The sequence below is a fragment of the Protopterus annectens genome, chromosome 10.part0 (genome assembly GCF_019279795.1).
Source record: "Protopterus annectens isolate FY-2018-M chromosome 10.part0, PAN1.0, whole genome shotgun sequence".
In the NCBI taxonomy this organism is placed as follows: domain Eukaryota; kingdom Metazoa; phylum Chordata; order Ceratodontiformes; family Protopteridae; genus Protopterus; species Protopterus annectens.
The window spans coordinates 889,598,915-889,610,436 of NC_056744.1; the positions used below are offsets into that span (position 1 = coordinate 889,598,915).

The 11,522-nt window shown below is 44.7% G+C and overlaps 1 protein-coding gene across 1 annotated transcript in view; it reads left to right on the forward strand.

Moving 5' to 3' along the window:
* The window catches only part of FNBP1L (formin binding protein 1 like), an 879,562-nt gene that overhangs the window by 616,126 nt on the left and 251,914 nt on the right, over nt 1-11,522 (forward strand). Inside the window, exon 6 of the mRNA XM_044086824.1 lies at nt 8,696-8,805. Within this exon, the coding sequence (XP_043942759.1) occupies nt 8,696-8,805 (110 nt within the window). The remainder of the gene's footprint in view (nt 1-8,695; nt 8,806-11,522) is intronic.

Consider the following 11,522-nt stretch of genomic DNA (forward strand, 5'->3'; position numbering starts at 1 on the left):
TCTCCAGGAGAGAAAAAACAAGCTGATACTTAGGGGTCTGATTAAGCCTTCATTTGAGGAAGCGTTGGCTTCATCTCCAGCTTCTAAAAAGAAGAGATCATCGGCTCTGACCAGTCCATCGGGCCCGACAACCAAGAAGCATAGATCGTCGGCTCCGACCAGTCCGTCGGACCCGACAGCTAAGAAGCAGGGATCGACTTCTTCTTCCTCGGCTCCAATGGCTTCGGAGCCGATGGCTGAAGGGTCTGCCTCAGTGCTTCTTCCCTCGGCTCCATTGGTGTCGGAGCCGCAGGTTAGTGCATCGTGAGGCCAATCACTTACTTCAGCTCCTTTGGTCTCGGAGCCATTGGAGGTGTGCAGCTCAGACTCTTCCCCCTCGGCCCTGGAGCCGCCTTCAGCACCGACACTGTTGCAACCGGTTCCGGTCTCGGGTCCGATAGTGTTGGAACCCTTTCGGAGCCGATCCCCTGCTTTATCGGAGCCGAGGCAGAAGTCTTCTCGGTCCCAGTCTGTTTCCTCCAAATCCTCTAGGTTGTCGGATTCGGATTTGGATAGGGTTATCCAGAGGCTGTTCCAGTCCCCAGTTTTTACTAAAATGATCTCAGCTCCAGCCCATGCGGCTTCGGAGCCGATTCCACATTCCGTGCATTTGATAACTCCTCCTACCCCCTTGGAGCCGTTGGAGTCGGTGCAGGTAGAACGCAGCAGAATCATCCAGTCGGAGCAGGGACCCCCTCGGAGTTTCTCTGCTCCGACCTTCATTCCTACCCTGTCCTCTGTGTCAGGGTTTGGTACCAGGTCTTCCTCAGCAGGGGCCGAGGGCAACACTGTGGAGCTCGCCTTTTCGATGCCCAGTCTTCCCCTCGGGGCACCGGCCGCAGGTATTCCCGGTACCGCCGTGGTCTCTCAGCAAGTGCCCTCTGCAGAGTCTGGAGGTCCTGCTTTTGAGACCACGAGGAGTGCACTGGCCATGACCTTGCTGGCTCAGCAGGTTTCTACCTCACCGTCCTAAGTTGTGGGTACTGGTGCCTCTGGAGACCTTCTTTCCCACGACATTGGGGCCCCAGGGCCTGAGGATACCCCCTTAGAGGGTTCACTTCTTCCAGGGGATCCTTCTGAATCTGCTTCGGATGAACCCCCAAGGAAGAAACTGTGTAAGAGGAAGCACGTTGATTCCCAAGATGAATCCGTCACTTCAGATACTGACCTCGATGATGCGGAGGGGTCCCCTAAATCGTCCTCGGATGACATCTCCTTCTCTGATATCCTTGAGATCTTGAGACAGAGAGGCAACTGGCAATCCAAAGCCCCTACCGCTGAGGAGTCAGTCTTCCTCAAGGCCTTTGGGGCCCAGCCCTCCTCCTCCTGGTGTCTCCACCCTTCGAGTTATTAGATCTAATCTCTCGGAGGGTGTGGGAACATCCTGATACAGCGGAACCGGTGCCTGCAAGGCCTAATAAGTTTCTTTCAGCCCCTCCCCAGAAGGAATTCCTCACTAAGGGTGTTGCAGTTGATGCTATGGTGGTGGCATCTGCCACTCAGCAGGACGTGGCAGAGGCTTCAACGTCTATTCATCCTCCTAATAAGGATTCTAGGAGCATGGATAGGTACAGAAAGCGTACCCTTTCTTCAGCGACCTTTACCCTGCAGTCGCTGAACTATCTCTGTCATTTTACAAGGCTCCAAAGGGACCTCCTCAAGGAGTTAGGAGAGTCCCTTGCGGGTAACCTTCCTGAGGCGTTAGCACAGACCGTAGGCGCCCAGATGACTACCCTATCTTCTATTGTCAACTCGTCCATGAGGCTCATTTCCTATGCAGCCAAAGGGGCGAGTAGAGCAGCGGGCACAGGAGTGGCTCTTAGGAGACAAGCCTGGTTACGCTTGTGTCCACTAGCGGAGGCCTTTAAGTCTTCCTTCGCCGACGCCCCCTTTGATGGGTCTTATTTGTTTGGACCCAAGGTGAAGGACACACTTACTCGGTGCGAGCAGGAGGGCAAGACCTTGACTGCCGTTGGGGCCCGTTTTACCGCTCCCTCTAGACCTTATCCCAAGGCCCAGAGAGGAGGGAAAATGTGGTTCAGGAAATCCCAAAAGTTCTCTACTCCACCAAGTGATCCCCCCTCCAGAGGCAAGGGGGGGGGATTCAGGAAGACGCCGCCCTAGAGGTGGCAGAGGCCCCTGAAACTCTGGAGACCACGACTCCTTTCGTGGTTCCTCCTACCCTCAACATCCCTAGGATGTGGCCCGGCTGTGCTTCTCCGGAGCCAGTCGGGGGTCGCTTTCGGCAGCCCACAGGCTTGGGAATCGATAACCAAGGATCAGTGGGTGCTTCGCATTGTAACCGGAGGCTACCTCATCCCCTTTTTCAAGCCCCTTCCTCCTACAAGGAGAATCCCGGACGTGCCACCCAGGCAACGGGATCTGGCAGCCGTAGAAGTTTCAAAGCTGTTAAGCAAATGGGTCATCCAGCCTGTCCCCGCCGACCAGATCAGATCAGGAACTTACTCAAGATTATTTTTGGTGCCAAAAAAGACAGCATGTAAGGCCCATTTTGGACCTAAGCTCTTTAAATCGTTTTGTGAAGAAGTCCAAGTTCCGGATGGTCACCCTTCAGTCCATTCTCCCATTATTGGAGAAGGATGTCTGGATGTGCTCCATAGACCTCAAGGACGCTTACTATCACATTTTGATACATCAAGAGTCCAGGAGTCATTTACGCTTCCGCCTAGGAACCAGTCATTTCCAGTTTTGTGCACTGCCCTTTGGTGTCACCACAGCCCCAAGGGTGTTTACCAAGTGTCTGGCAGTGGTGACAGCTCACTTGAGAAGTCTAGGATTCCAAGTGTTTCCCTATCTCGTCGACTGGCTCTTCACTGCCACCTCCAAGCATCTACTGATTCGAGCACTGTTGGCCACAGTAACCTTGGGTCTCTCGCTAGGAATCACTTTCAATTGGAAAAAATCTGTGCTGCGGCCATCTCAGCATATCACCTTTATAGGCGCAGAATTAGACACAAAAAGAATGCAGGCATTTCTGCCATCAGAGACAATTCAGGTTCTACAATCCCAGGTTCTGAATTTGTTACCCAAATCTCGAGTTCCTGCCAGACAGATTCTTCAGTTATTGGGCACGATGGCTGCAACTATCCTCCTAGTACCATTAGCCAGGCTGCACATGCGGGTGCTGCAATGGCTATTATCAGTTCAATGGTCGTACCAAGAACTTCTCCTGAACCACCTGGTTCTGATTATGGACAGTTGTCGTCGGGACCTCCGTTGGTGGCTATGTCGGTCCAACCTAGACCGGGGGCGTCCTTTTGCCCTTCAGCCCCCTGTTGCCACAGTGACCACGGATGCCTCCCAGATAGGGTGGGGGGGGTCATTATCTGGACAGGTCTGTCCAAGGCACTTGGCAGGATTGCGAAGCGCACCTTCACATCAATATCCTGGAAATGAGAGCGGTGCTTCTGGTTTTACAAGCACTTCATCATGCTCTCCACCAAGGTACTATTGCGATTCTATCCAACAACATGTCGGTAGTTTGGCACATAAACAAGCAGGGCGGAACCAGGTCCTACCCCCTTTGCAGGGAGGCCATGAGAGTATGGCGCTGGGCCATAGCCTCTTGACGTTTTAGTAGCCACGCACATTGGGAAATGCCAATGTGATTGCAGACAGGCTCAGCAGGACTCTCCTGTTGCCCCACGAGTGGTCCCTCAACAACAGACTGGCTGCGCAGATCTTCGCCAAATGGGGTCTCCCTTGTTGCGACTTGTTCGCCAGCCCCAACAATGCGAAGTGCAGAGAGTTCTTCACTCTGACTCCCTCTCAGGGGCAGTCTCCCAGGGACGCTCTAGCCCACAATTGGCCCCCGGGTCTGCTTTATGCCTTCCCCCCGATTCCCCTTCTCCCGAGGGTGATTCAGAAGGCTCTTCATGTCGGGTGCCACATGATTTTAGTCGTCCCACATTGGCCCCGTCAGGTTTGGTTCCCATTCCTTCAGAAGTATGCGGTACAGGGCCCCTGGATTCTGGACCCAGTGCCGGATCTGTTGTCTCATCAGTCGGGACACTCTCATCCATCCCTCCGGTCGTTGTGACTGGCTGCTTGGTTACTCCACTTCCATCCTTAGTTAGAGATCTCTGTCTTTCTTCGGAAGTGATGCACAGCTTGTCCTCCTCCCACAAGCCGTCTACCGTTAAGCTGTATTCCAGCAAATGGAAAAGGTTTGTTTATTGGGCCCAGCAGTGAGGCATTGATCCTCTTATGGCTCCAGTTCCGCAGGTCTTGGAATTTCTAGCTTCAATGTTTCATTCAGGCTCTTCAGTCTCCACACTTAAAGTTCAACTGGCAGCTATATCTAATTTTCATGTTGCTATAGAGCCTTCTTTAATGGCTAACAGACTTTGCAAGTCCTTTCTTAAGAGAGCCTGGCTCCTCAGGCCTCTTATGGCTCATCCTGTGCCCCCTTGGGACTTAAATTTGGTTCTGGCCTCTTTAACTGCCCGTCCCTTTGAGCTGGCAGCCACTTGTGATATAAAATTTCTGTCGTGGAAAACTGCCTTTCTAGTGGCAATAACTTCTGTTAAGCGAGTTTCAGAGCTTCAGGCTCTCTGTTCTTCCCCTCCTTATTTGATTTTTCACAAAGACAGAGTTTCCCTTAGATTGAATCCATCCTTTTTGCCTAAGGTAGCATCCCTTTTATGCATTCAGCAGTCCTTGGAGCTCCCAGTCTTCTTTCCTAATTTTTCTAATAGAGCAGAATATACCTTCCACCAGTTGGATGTTCACAGGCAACTGCATTTTTACTTAGATAGGACCACTCAGACATGAAAATCTGACCAACTGTTTGTGTCCTTTGCGGAGAATAGGTTAGGTCTACCAGTTGCCAAAACCACCATTGCCAAATGGATTAAGGATTGCATCTCTTTCATTTATTCCCAGTCAGGCAGAGAGTTGCCTTTTCCACTCAAAGCTCATTCTACCAGGGCTATGGCCACCTCTGTAGCTTTTCACTCCAAAGTTTCAATAGATGATATTTGTGTGGCTGCTACTTGGTCTTCTCCGCATACCTTCATTTCTCATTACAAGGTTGATGTGGCTTCCCGAGGCAGAGCTTCATTTGGTTCCGCAGTTCTCAGGAGTGTGTTCCAGTGAGCCACCCGGGGTTTTAGGTGCTAGGGACGCTGTCCCATCAGTTATGAATGTAGGCGAGATAGGATCCCATTACATCTTTTAGTTATGTACTTACCATAACTTTGGATGTATGGGATCCATCTCGCCTACATTCATACATACCCACCCTCCTTCCCCCTACCTTTTGGATTTGGAGGAAATATTGATCTTGCTAAGCTCTCCTCTGGAAGGGCTTTAGTTGGTTACAGTTATTGGTATGTGTTTCTGTACCTGTATGAATGCATGAAAGCGAACAAACAAGATCTGGGGAAGCAGGCGTGGTGCGTTCTGGGATAAGGGGTAGCCCAGCCAATGAGAGACTTCGTTCTAGTGTATAGTGGCCAAGTCGGAGCCAACGGATCGGCTCCGAACCCATCAGTTATGAATGTAGGCGAGATGGATCCCGTACATCCAAAGTTATGGTAAGTACATAACTAAAAGTTCGAGTGTATTCACTGTTACAGTCCGGGTTACCCACCCGCCATACCCCCTTTTTTCTAGAACTTCTCTTTCCTTCACTATATTCTACAGCCTTTATGGTGTATTTGCTTTTAGATGAAGGTAAAGTTTGTTTTTACAATTACATTTATATATATATATATATATATATATATATATATATATATATATATTTGCTCCCCTTTTGGGGAGCACCTGACATCTGGGACAAAAAAAATGAAGAAAATGGCATCGGCTGCATGTTTTATACCCCTGAGGACCTGACGTCATGGAGAAGGAGACAGCAACCGATGCAGGACCCAAGAGTTTGATATTCAGGCCGACTGAGGGCAACTTGCCAGCAGATTACCCTAATGTAATGACTGCAACAGTGAATACACTCGAACATCTACATTTATGTAAGTGTACACAACTGTACTTTTTTAAAGACTCAAAATGTGGCACTGTTTCTTATAATGAGGTACATTGGAAAGGTGCAAGTCTGATGATGATGAAGTTTTTTCAGTGCCACTGGACAGAAGAATAATCAACATCATTCTCTTCAGGCCAGTCTCCTTACCAATCTTAGTAACTGGTAGTATTGCAGATATTTCTGTGAATGATGGGGAATGGGCATCCCCTCCATACTACATGAAAACAGGCTGTTCAAAATGTTTTATTTTTCCCTGGGTATGCCCATCCTGGGAGGCTGGTGGGACTGAACAGGATGCATACAGCCACAATCCCTCAGAGGAGTGGCAATGATGTGGTATGCATCATGGAGGTGGTGTTGCAACTCACCAAGCCATCACCTGGTGGTAGCCTTCTTTAGTGAGTATACAGCAGTGATCACTCACTGGGGAAGGGCATCCCAGTGTGAAGTGGGTAGCGTGTCCCCACTCAGGGTATGAAAGCAGGTAATGCAGAAAGCTCAAGTCAGGTCAAGTACTCCACCTGTGACCTAGAGGGTGACAGGATTAACGAGCAATGGAGTACAAAGGATTAATCCAGATAAATTATCTTTAGCTAGCAGATCTAGGATATTGTTTGTGTAGTACCCTCCCTGTGGGAGGAATAAAAACACCTTATTTAAGTTTCTAGTAGTTTATTCAAAGAAGTAGGTAGATGGACAAGCGTTCTTGTTCTAATGGTCCATCTACTTACTTAACTGAATAAACTACTTAAATTTCGACAAGGTATCTTTATTCCTCCCACTGAGGGTGTGGGGTAAGCCATGTAATGTCCTCATTGCTGTGATGCCAGCAAATGCACAAGCAACCCTCAAAGCTGTCTTTGTTAGCCCCTCCAAATGTCTAGTACCTCCATAGTATATTAAGGATAACTCCTTAGTATAGCTGAATTAATGGGCAGTGTAATATTGAGGGAGGCTTGATGATTGGTGTGCAAGGGGGGGTGCAAAAGCACTTAAAAAAACAACAGATTAAAAGGGCTCTCTCCATTTTGTGTATTCGTCCAACATGTGTATCATTCATAAAGTAGAGGTGTGCAGCTGCAGCTTCAAAGCTATGAATTTGAAGAGTTCACCCTCTGGAATTGGATCTGCGATGGTGGTGCTGCGGTAGCATTGTCGCCTCACAGTAAGATGGTGTCCGGTTCGATTCTCAGCTAGAGCGTCTTCTGTGTGGAGACGTACGTGAATGGGCATACCTTTGTTTAAGTTTGTGCGTCAGGGCTGGTAACTCGGCACGTAAAAGTCTACTGCCAATCATTAGTGGACCGGAGTTCCGCTGTGGCGACCCCTAACCGGGAAAAGCTGAAAGACACAAACAAACCCACTGGAATTGGAAAAGGTGTGGTGGTGATGACCCTTCCGAACTCCAGTCTGAGATCATCAATTATGCCATCATTTAGCTCTGTTCTTCAGGCAAAAATGTTAGACATGCATGTAGTAATAGTTCCTTAACATTAATTTTGTGCCTATAGTTAAATAACCAACAACAGTTCTAATTTTCCATGGAGCCTTAGAAATGTTATCCAAGGTATTTAAAAGTTCTCACATGAGACTCTGCATTTCTCACAAAAACTTCGAAGTGTTATAATCAGCATTAAAAACTGGATAAGTTGTAAATTATACCCTATCAGTGACTGTTTCTTCTCCATTAGGGTATTAACATACAGATAAAGCTTGGATTAAAAAAAATACCCTTGGTTATGGCAGCATATTGAACCACAGGGAAGCATGGACTGAAAAAAAGCAAACCATTATTTTGTTTATCGTCAGTAAATGTGATTTAGTGAAGAAAAGAAGGTAAGTAAAAAGGATAAAAAATAACAAGTAAAAGCTATAGCTGCAGTTACAAGGACTTGCTACTTAACTTTCCTCTTTCTAGCGGAAGCTTAAAAATCCATGTTTAGTGAGCATGTGAAGAATAAATGAAGCAAAAGTAATGGAATTACTTCTGTGTACATTTGCATTTTTGAAAGAGAGAGTGCTTATACCCCTCATCTTCTTTTTCTTAAGAATTGTAAATAAAATCAATGGGGAAAGAGACCCAAAATCCAGGCCAATTTTGAAATGTTACCCTGATTCACTCAAAAAGTTAATACAGCAAGAAATCAACATGCATTTTTGAATTGATAAAAAGTGTGAAACTCTGTCTGGAATTATTGACTAACTGTAACCCTCATTGCTTTACCAGAAAATCTATCATTATTCATGGGACAGAGCAAAAATATGAGGCAAAATGGGGCAAAATCAGGGACAATAGGGGAAGGGTTTGCAGTGATCAGCACTGTAAGAATTTATTCATCCATTTAATCACAGTGAGACAGCTGAGATGTACATAGCCACAATTGCTGGATGCATTTATACCTGTGTGTGTGTGTGGATTTGATTGTGTGAGAGCATGTGAGTTTCTGTATGTGTTAAAGTGTTTTTTTTTCCCTCTGCATCAGTGTGTGTGAATATATGTAACTGACGGTGAATGTTGGGTGTGTGTAAACATTAAATACTTATATAAAATATTTTGTGGATGTAAAATATACCCTCCAACATTGATAACACATGCTATGAGCTATTTCTTTTCTGTATGCTCTAAAACACATGAAAATGTTTTTATAGGGCCCTGCTATGGAAGATTTCAGCCACTTACCACCAGAGCAGAGGCGAAAGAGACTTCAGCAAAGAATTGAAGAACTCAGTAAAGAACTTCAAAAACAGTCTGATCAGCGGTAAGTGTGATTGTGTTATATCTATGATGTGTTTTCTAATACAATGGTGCTTGACTGAATTTGTAAGAACTGTCCTTGTTAATCTGCATTATTTTCTATATTATGTAAAGTTGTGATTTTAAAGTACCAAATCAAGACACGTTTACCTGAATGTTTTATTTTCCTGGATATGCAGGAACTGGAGAATTTGTTTAGATGTATTATGTTAAAGCACATGCATGCATATTTAACACTGGATGTAAACATTAGAGCTGCAAAAAAGGTGATGAAAAGTCTTACACTTTGAAGTATTTGAAATGTTTGCATTTTTGCAGTAATGGTTGAATCTTGGATAATTTGTAGTGGTTGTTGAAAGCCTAATACACAGGTCAGTGCTTTGATTTTAATGTAGAATACTGTTCAACTTGGAGGTCTGCATGCCTGTACTGATATACAAGTCTGGTTTTGTCCAGGCATATGGTTATTAGTTTCACTTTGGTAAATTGGTAGGTGGGCTGGTCCAAGGACTCTTTTTCAGCTGTAACCTTGGACCAAGGAGGCAAGAACAGAGCAGAAATGTAGGTTGGTTATCTGGTACCTTGTATAGTTCCCTGATGTGCCATCCCCAGCTCTTAGTTAAGGGGAAAAAATGTTTAAAAAGGTAATAACAAAAAAGCAGTTCTGCTCTAAAACTTCAAGAAAACTGCTTGCCACCGATTCAATAAGTTATTTGGTACAGTTAAAATTCAACACACTGTGCTTTAGCTTTGAACACAAGTACAGTAGTACTGCATTGTCACACCACTGGTATCTGCCAGTCATGCCATTTAATACCTTGCACCTGGGGTAGCCCCCCTTGCCCCATCCTCGAGTAGACCTCTCCCACCACCCCACTCTTGACACTGCACTGCAACAGTCTTAACATAAGGTAATATAGTATTAATTAATTGTGTAGTGCAAACAAGAGCTTCGTAAGTAACAGCAAAAATGGATTGCTGTAAAAATCATGAATACGCTAGCTTATAATTTGTATACTGTGCTTAACAGAGACCCATTTGTAGTAAACAATACCAGAGGGATAAGTGGATTGTGTAATATATGCATACTTGTATTTGATTACAGTGTTTACATATACAGCATGTAGTGTGTTGCCAGTAGCTGTAGCTAGAGTACTGAAATTGAATCATTGGGTATTTGAGACAAGAATGGGTTACTGTATCCACTGTCTTAACAAATACATTTATATTCTTCCCCGAGTTGTTCTTGAAGATCTATCCATGAAGGGGAGTAATTCCTAAACTGCTGATAGCTTTGAGAATGCTTTTCTTACCCTAAGGCCTTGTTAAAAGGTTGTCTGAGCAGAGTTGGGCCTTCAACATCAGAACAGAGCAGAGTCCAAGCAGTTGTATGAACTTGTAGTTTTGAGGCAAGTGAAAGACAGTGTTTGCAGTATAGCAACTTGAAAGATAGGAAAATTCAGTTTGTGACTTAGAGAGTAAAAAGAAAACAGTTGTTATGTTGTAGTGTTGTCCTGTAGTTAGATAAACTGGTAAAGCAGTGCATCATTGACTGTAGTTTGAAGTACTCCATTCTTGGCATTAACATCTGGAGACCTATAGCTGTCCTTGTTTTTTAGCAGGAGGTGGATCTGTCCTTCATGGATAGATCTGAGTTGGAGAAGAGCTTGACTTGTTGTTTTTAGTGTTTGATTTTATTTATTTGTATTTATTAAAATTATTTAAGTTTGCCATTGTTATTTGACTGAGTTTTTTGTTTTATATGAGGAATGATGGTTAACTGCTGGCCTAATAGGCCCAGATACTTTTGCAGAGTTACTGAGGGCATACTAGTTTATAGTAGGTCTTTTATTTGAAATAGTTTGGTTTGTGATTTAGTGGGTGCCATCACAGCAGATTTGCTACTGTTAATTATGAAGTACTTGCCTTTTAGCAATTTCCAGTTTTGGCTAAAGTCCTTTTGGAGTTTGTCTTGAAGGTTGTTACTAGTTGGGTCTAATTTAAGGACAAGTACTATCACTGTTGGTATGTACTTGATACATGGAAGGTCAAAGGGCAGATTATTTATAAATATTGAGAATAAAAGATAGTCACAACATGAATCCTGTAGGATTCCTGTACTAAAACTCCACTGTCAGATGCAGTTTGTCTTTATATAACTATAACTGTGGGGCATGGAAAGGCTTAGGATAGTGCTAATTTCCCAAGTCTGTAAGGTTCAAGGGTTGCCAACAACCATGTGTGAATAACTGTTCTGAATGCTTCTCTAAGGTCGGTGGCACTTTGTAAATTTTCTTTCTCCAGTGATTCATAAATTTGACTTGTAAACATATAGGTTCATAGGTAGGTACTAAGCTATCAGCCCTGCGACCTATATAAGCCTAGCCAAAAAAGTTCCCTGGGTTTCACCACCCAAGAAAGTTATTTTCCTGCACCCCTGTTTATTCCTAGTAGTTATAGTAACTTTACTGAGACAGTAATAGATTTGAAGCTATTCTGTAGAAATGTGATGCTACAATTACAGTTTAGGAATCAGGATACCACAACCAGTTTGGCTGAGGGCCATACTGAACAGTTACCCCACTTTAAAAATCTAAGTAGTTATATTCCTATTCATCATCCCCTTCTAGAAGCTTATTTGAAAATGACAGAAGATGAGTTATTTGACTACTTTAGTAGAGATAGGAATTTGATACATAACCCTTTAAAAAAGAAAAAAAA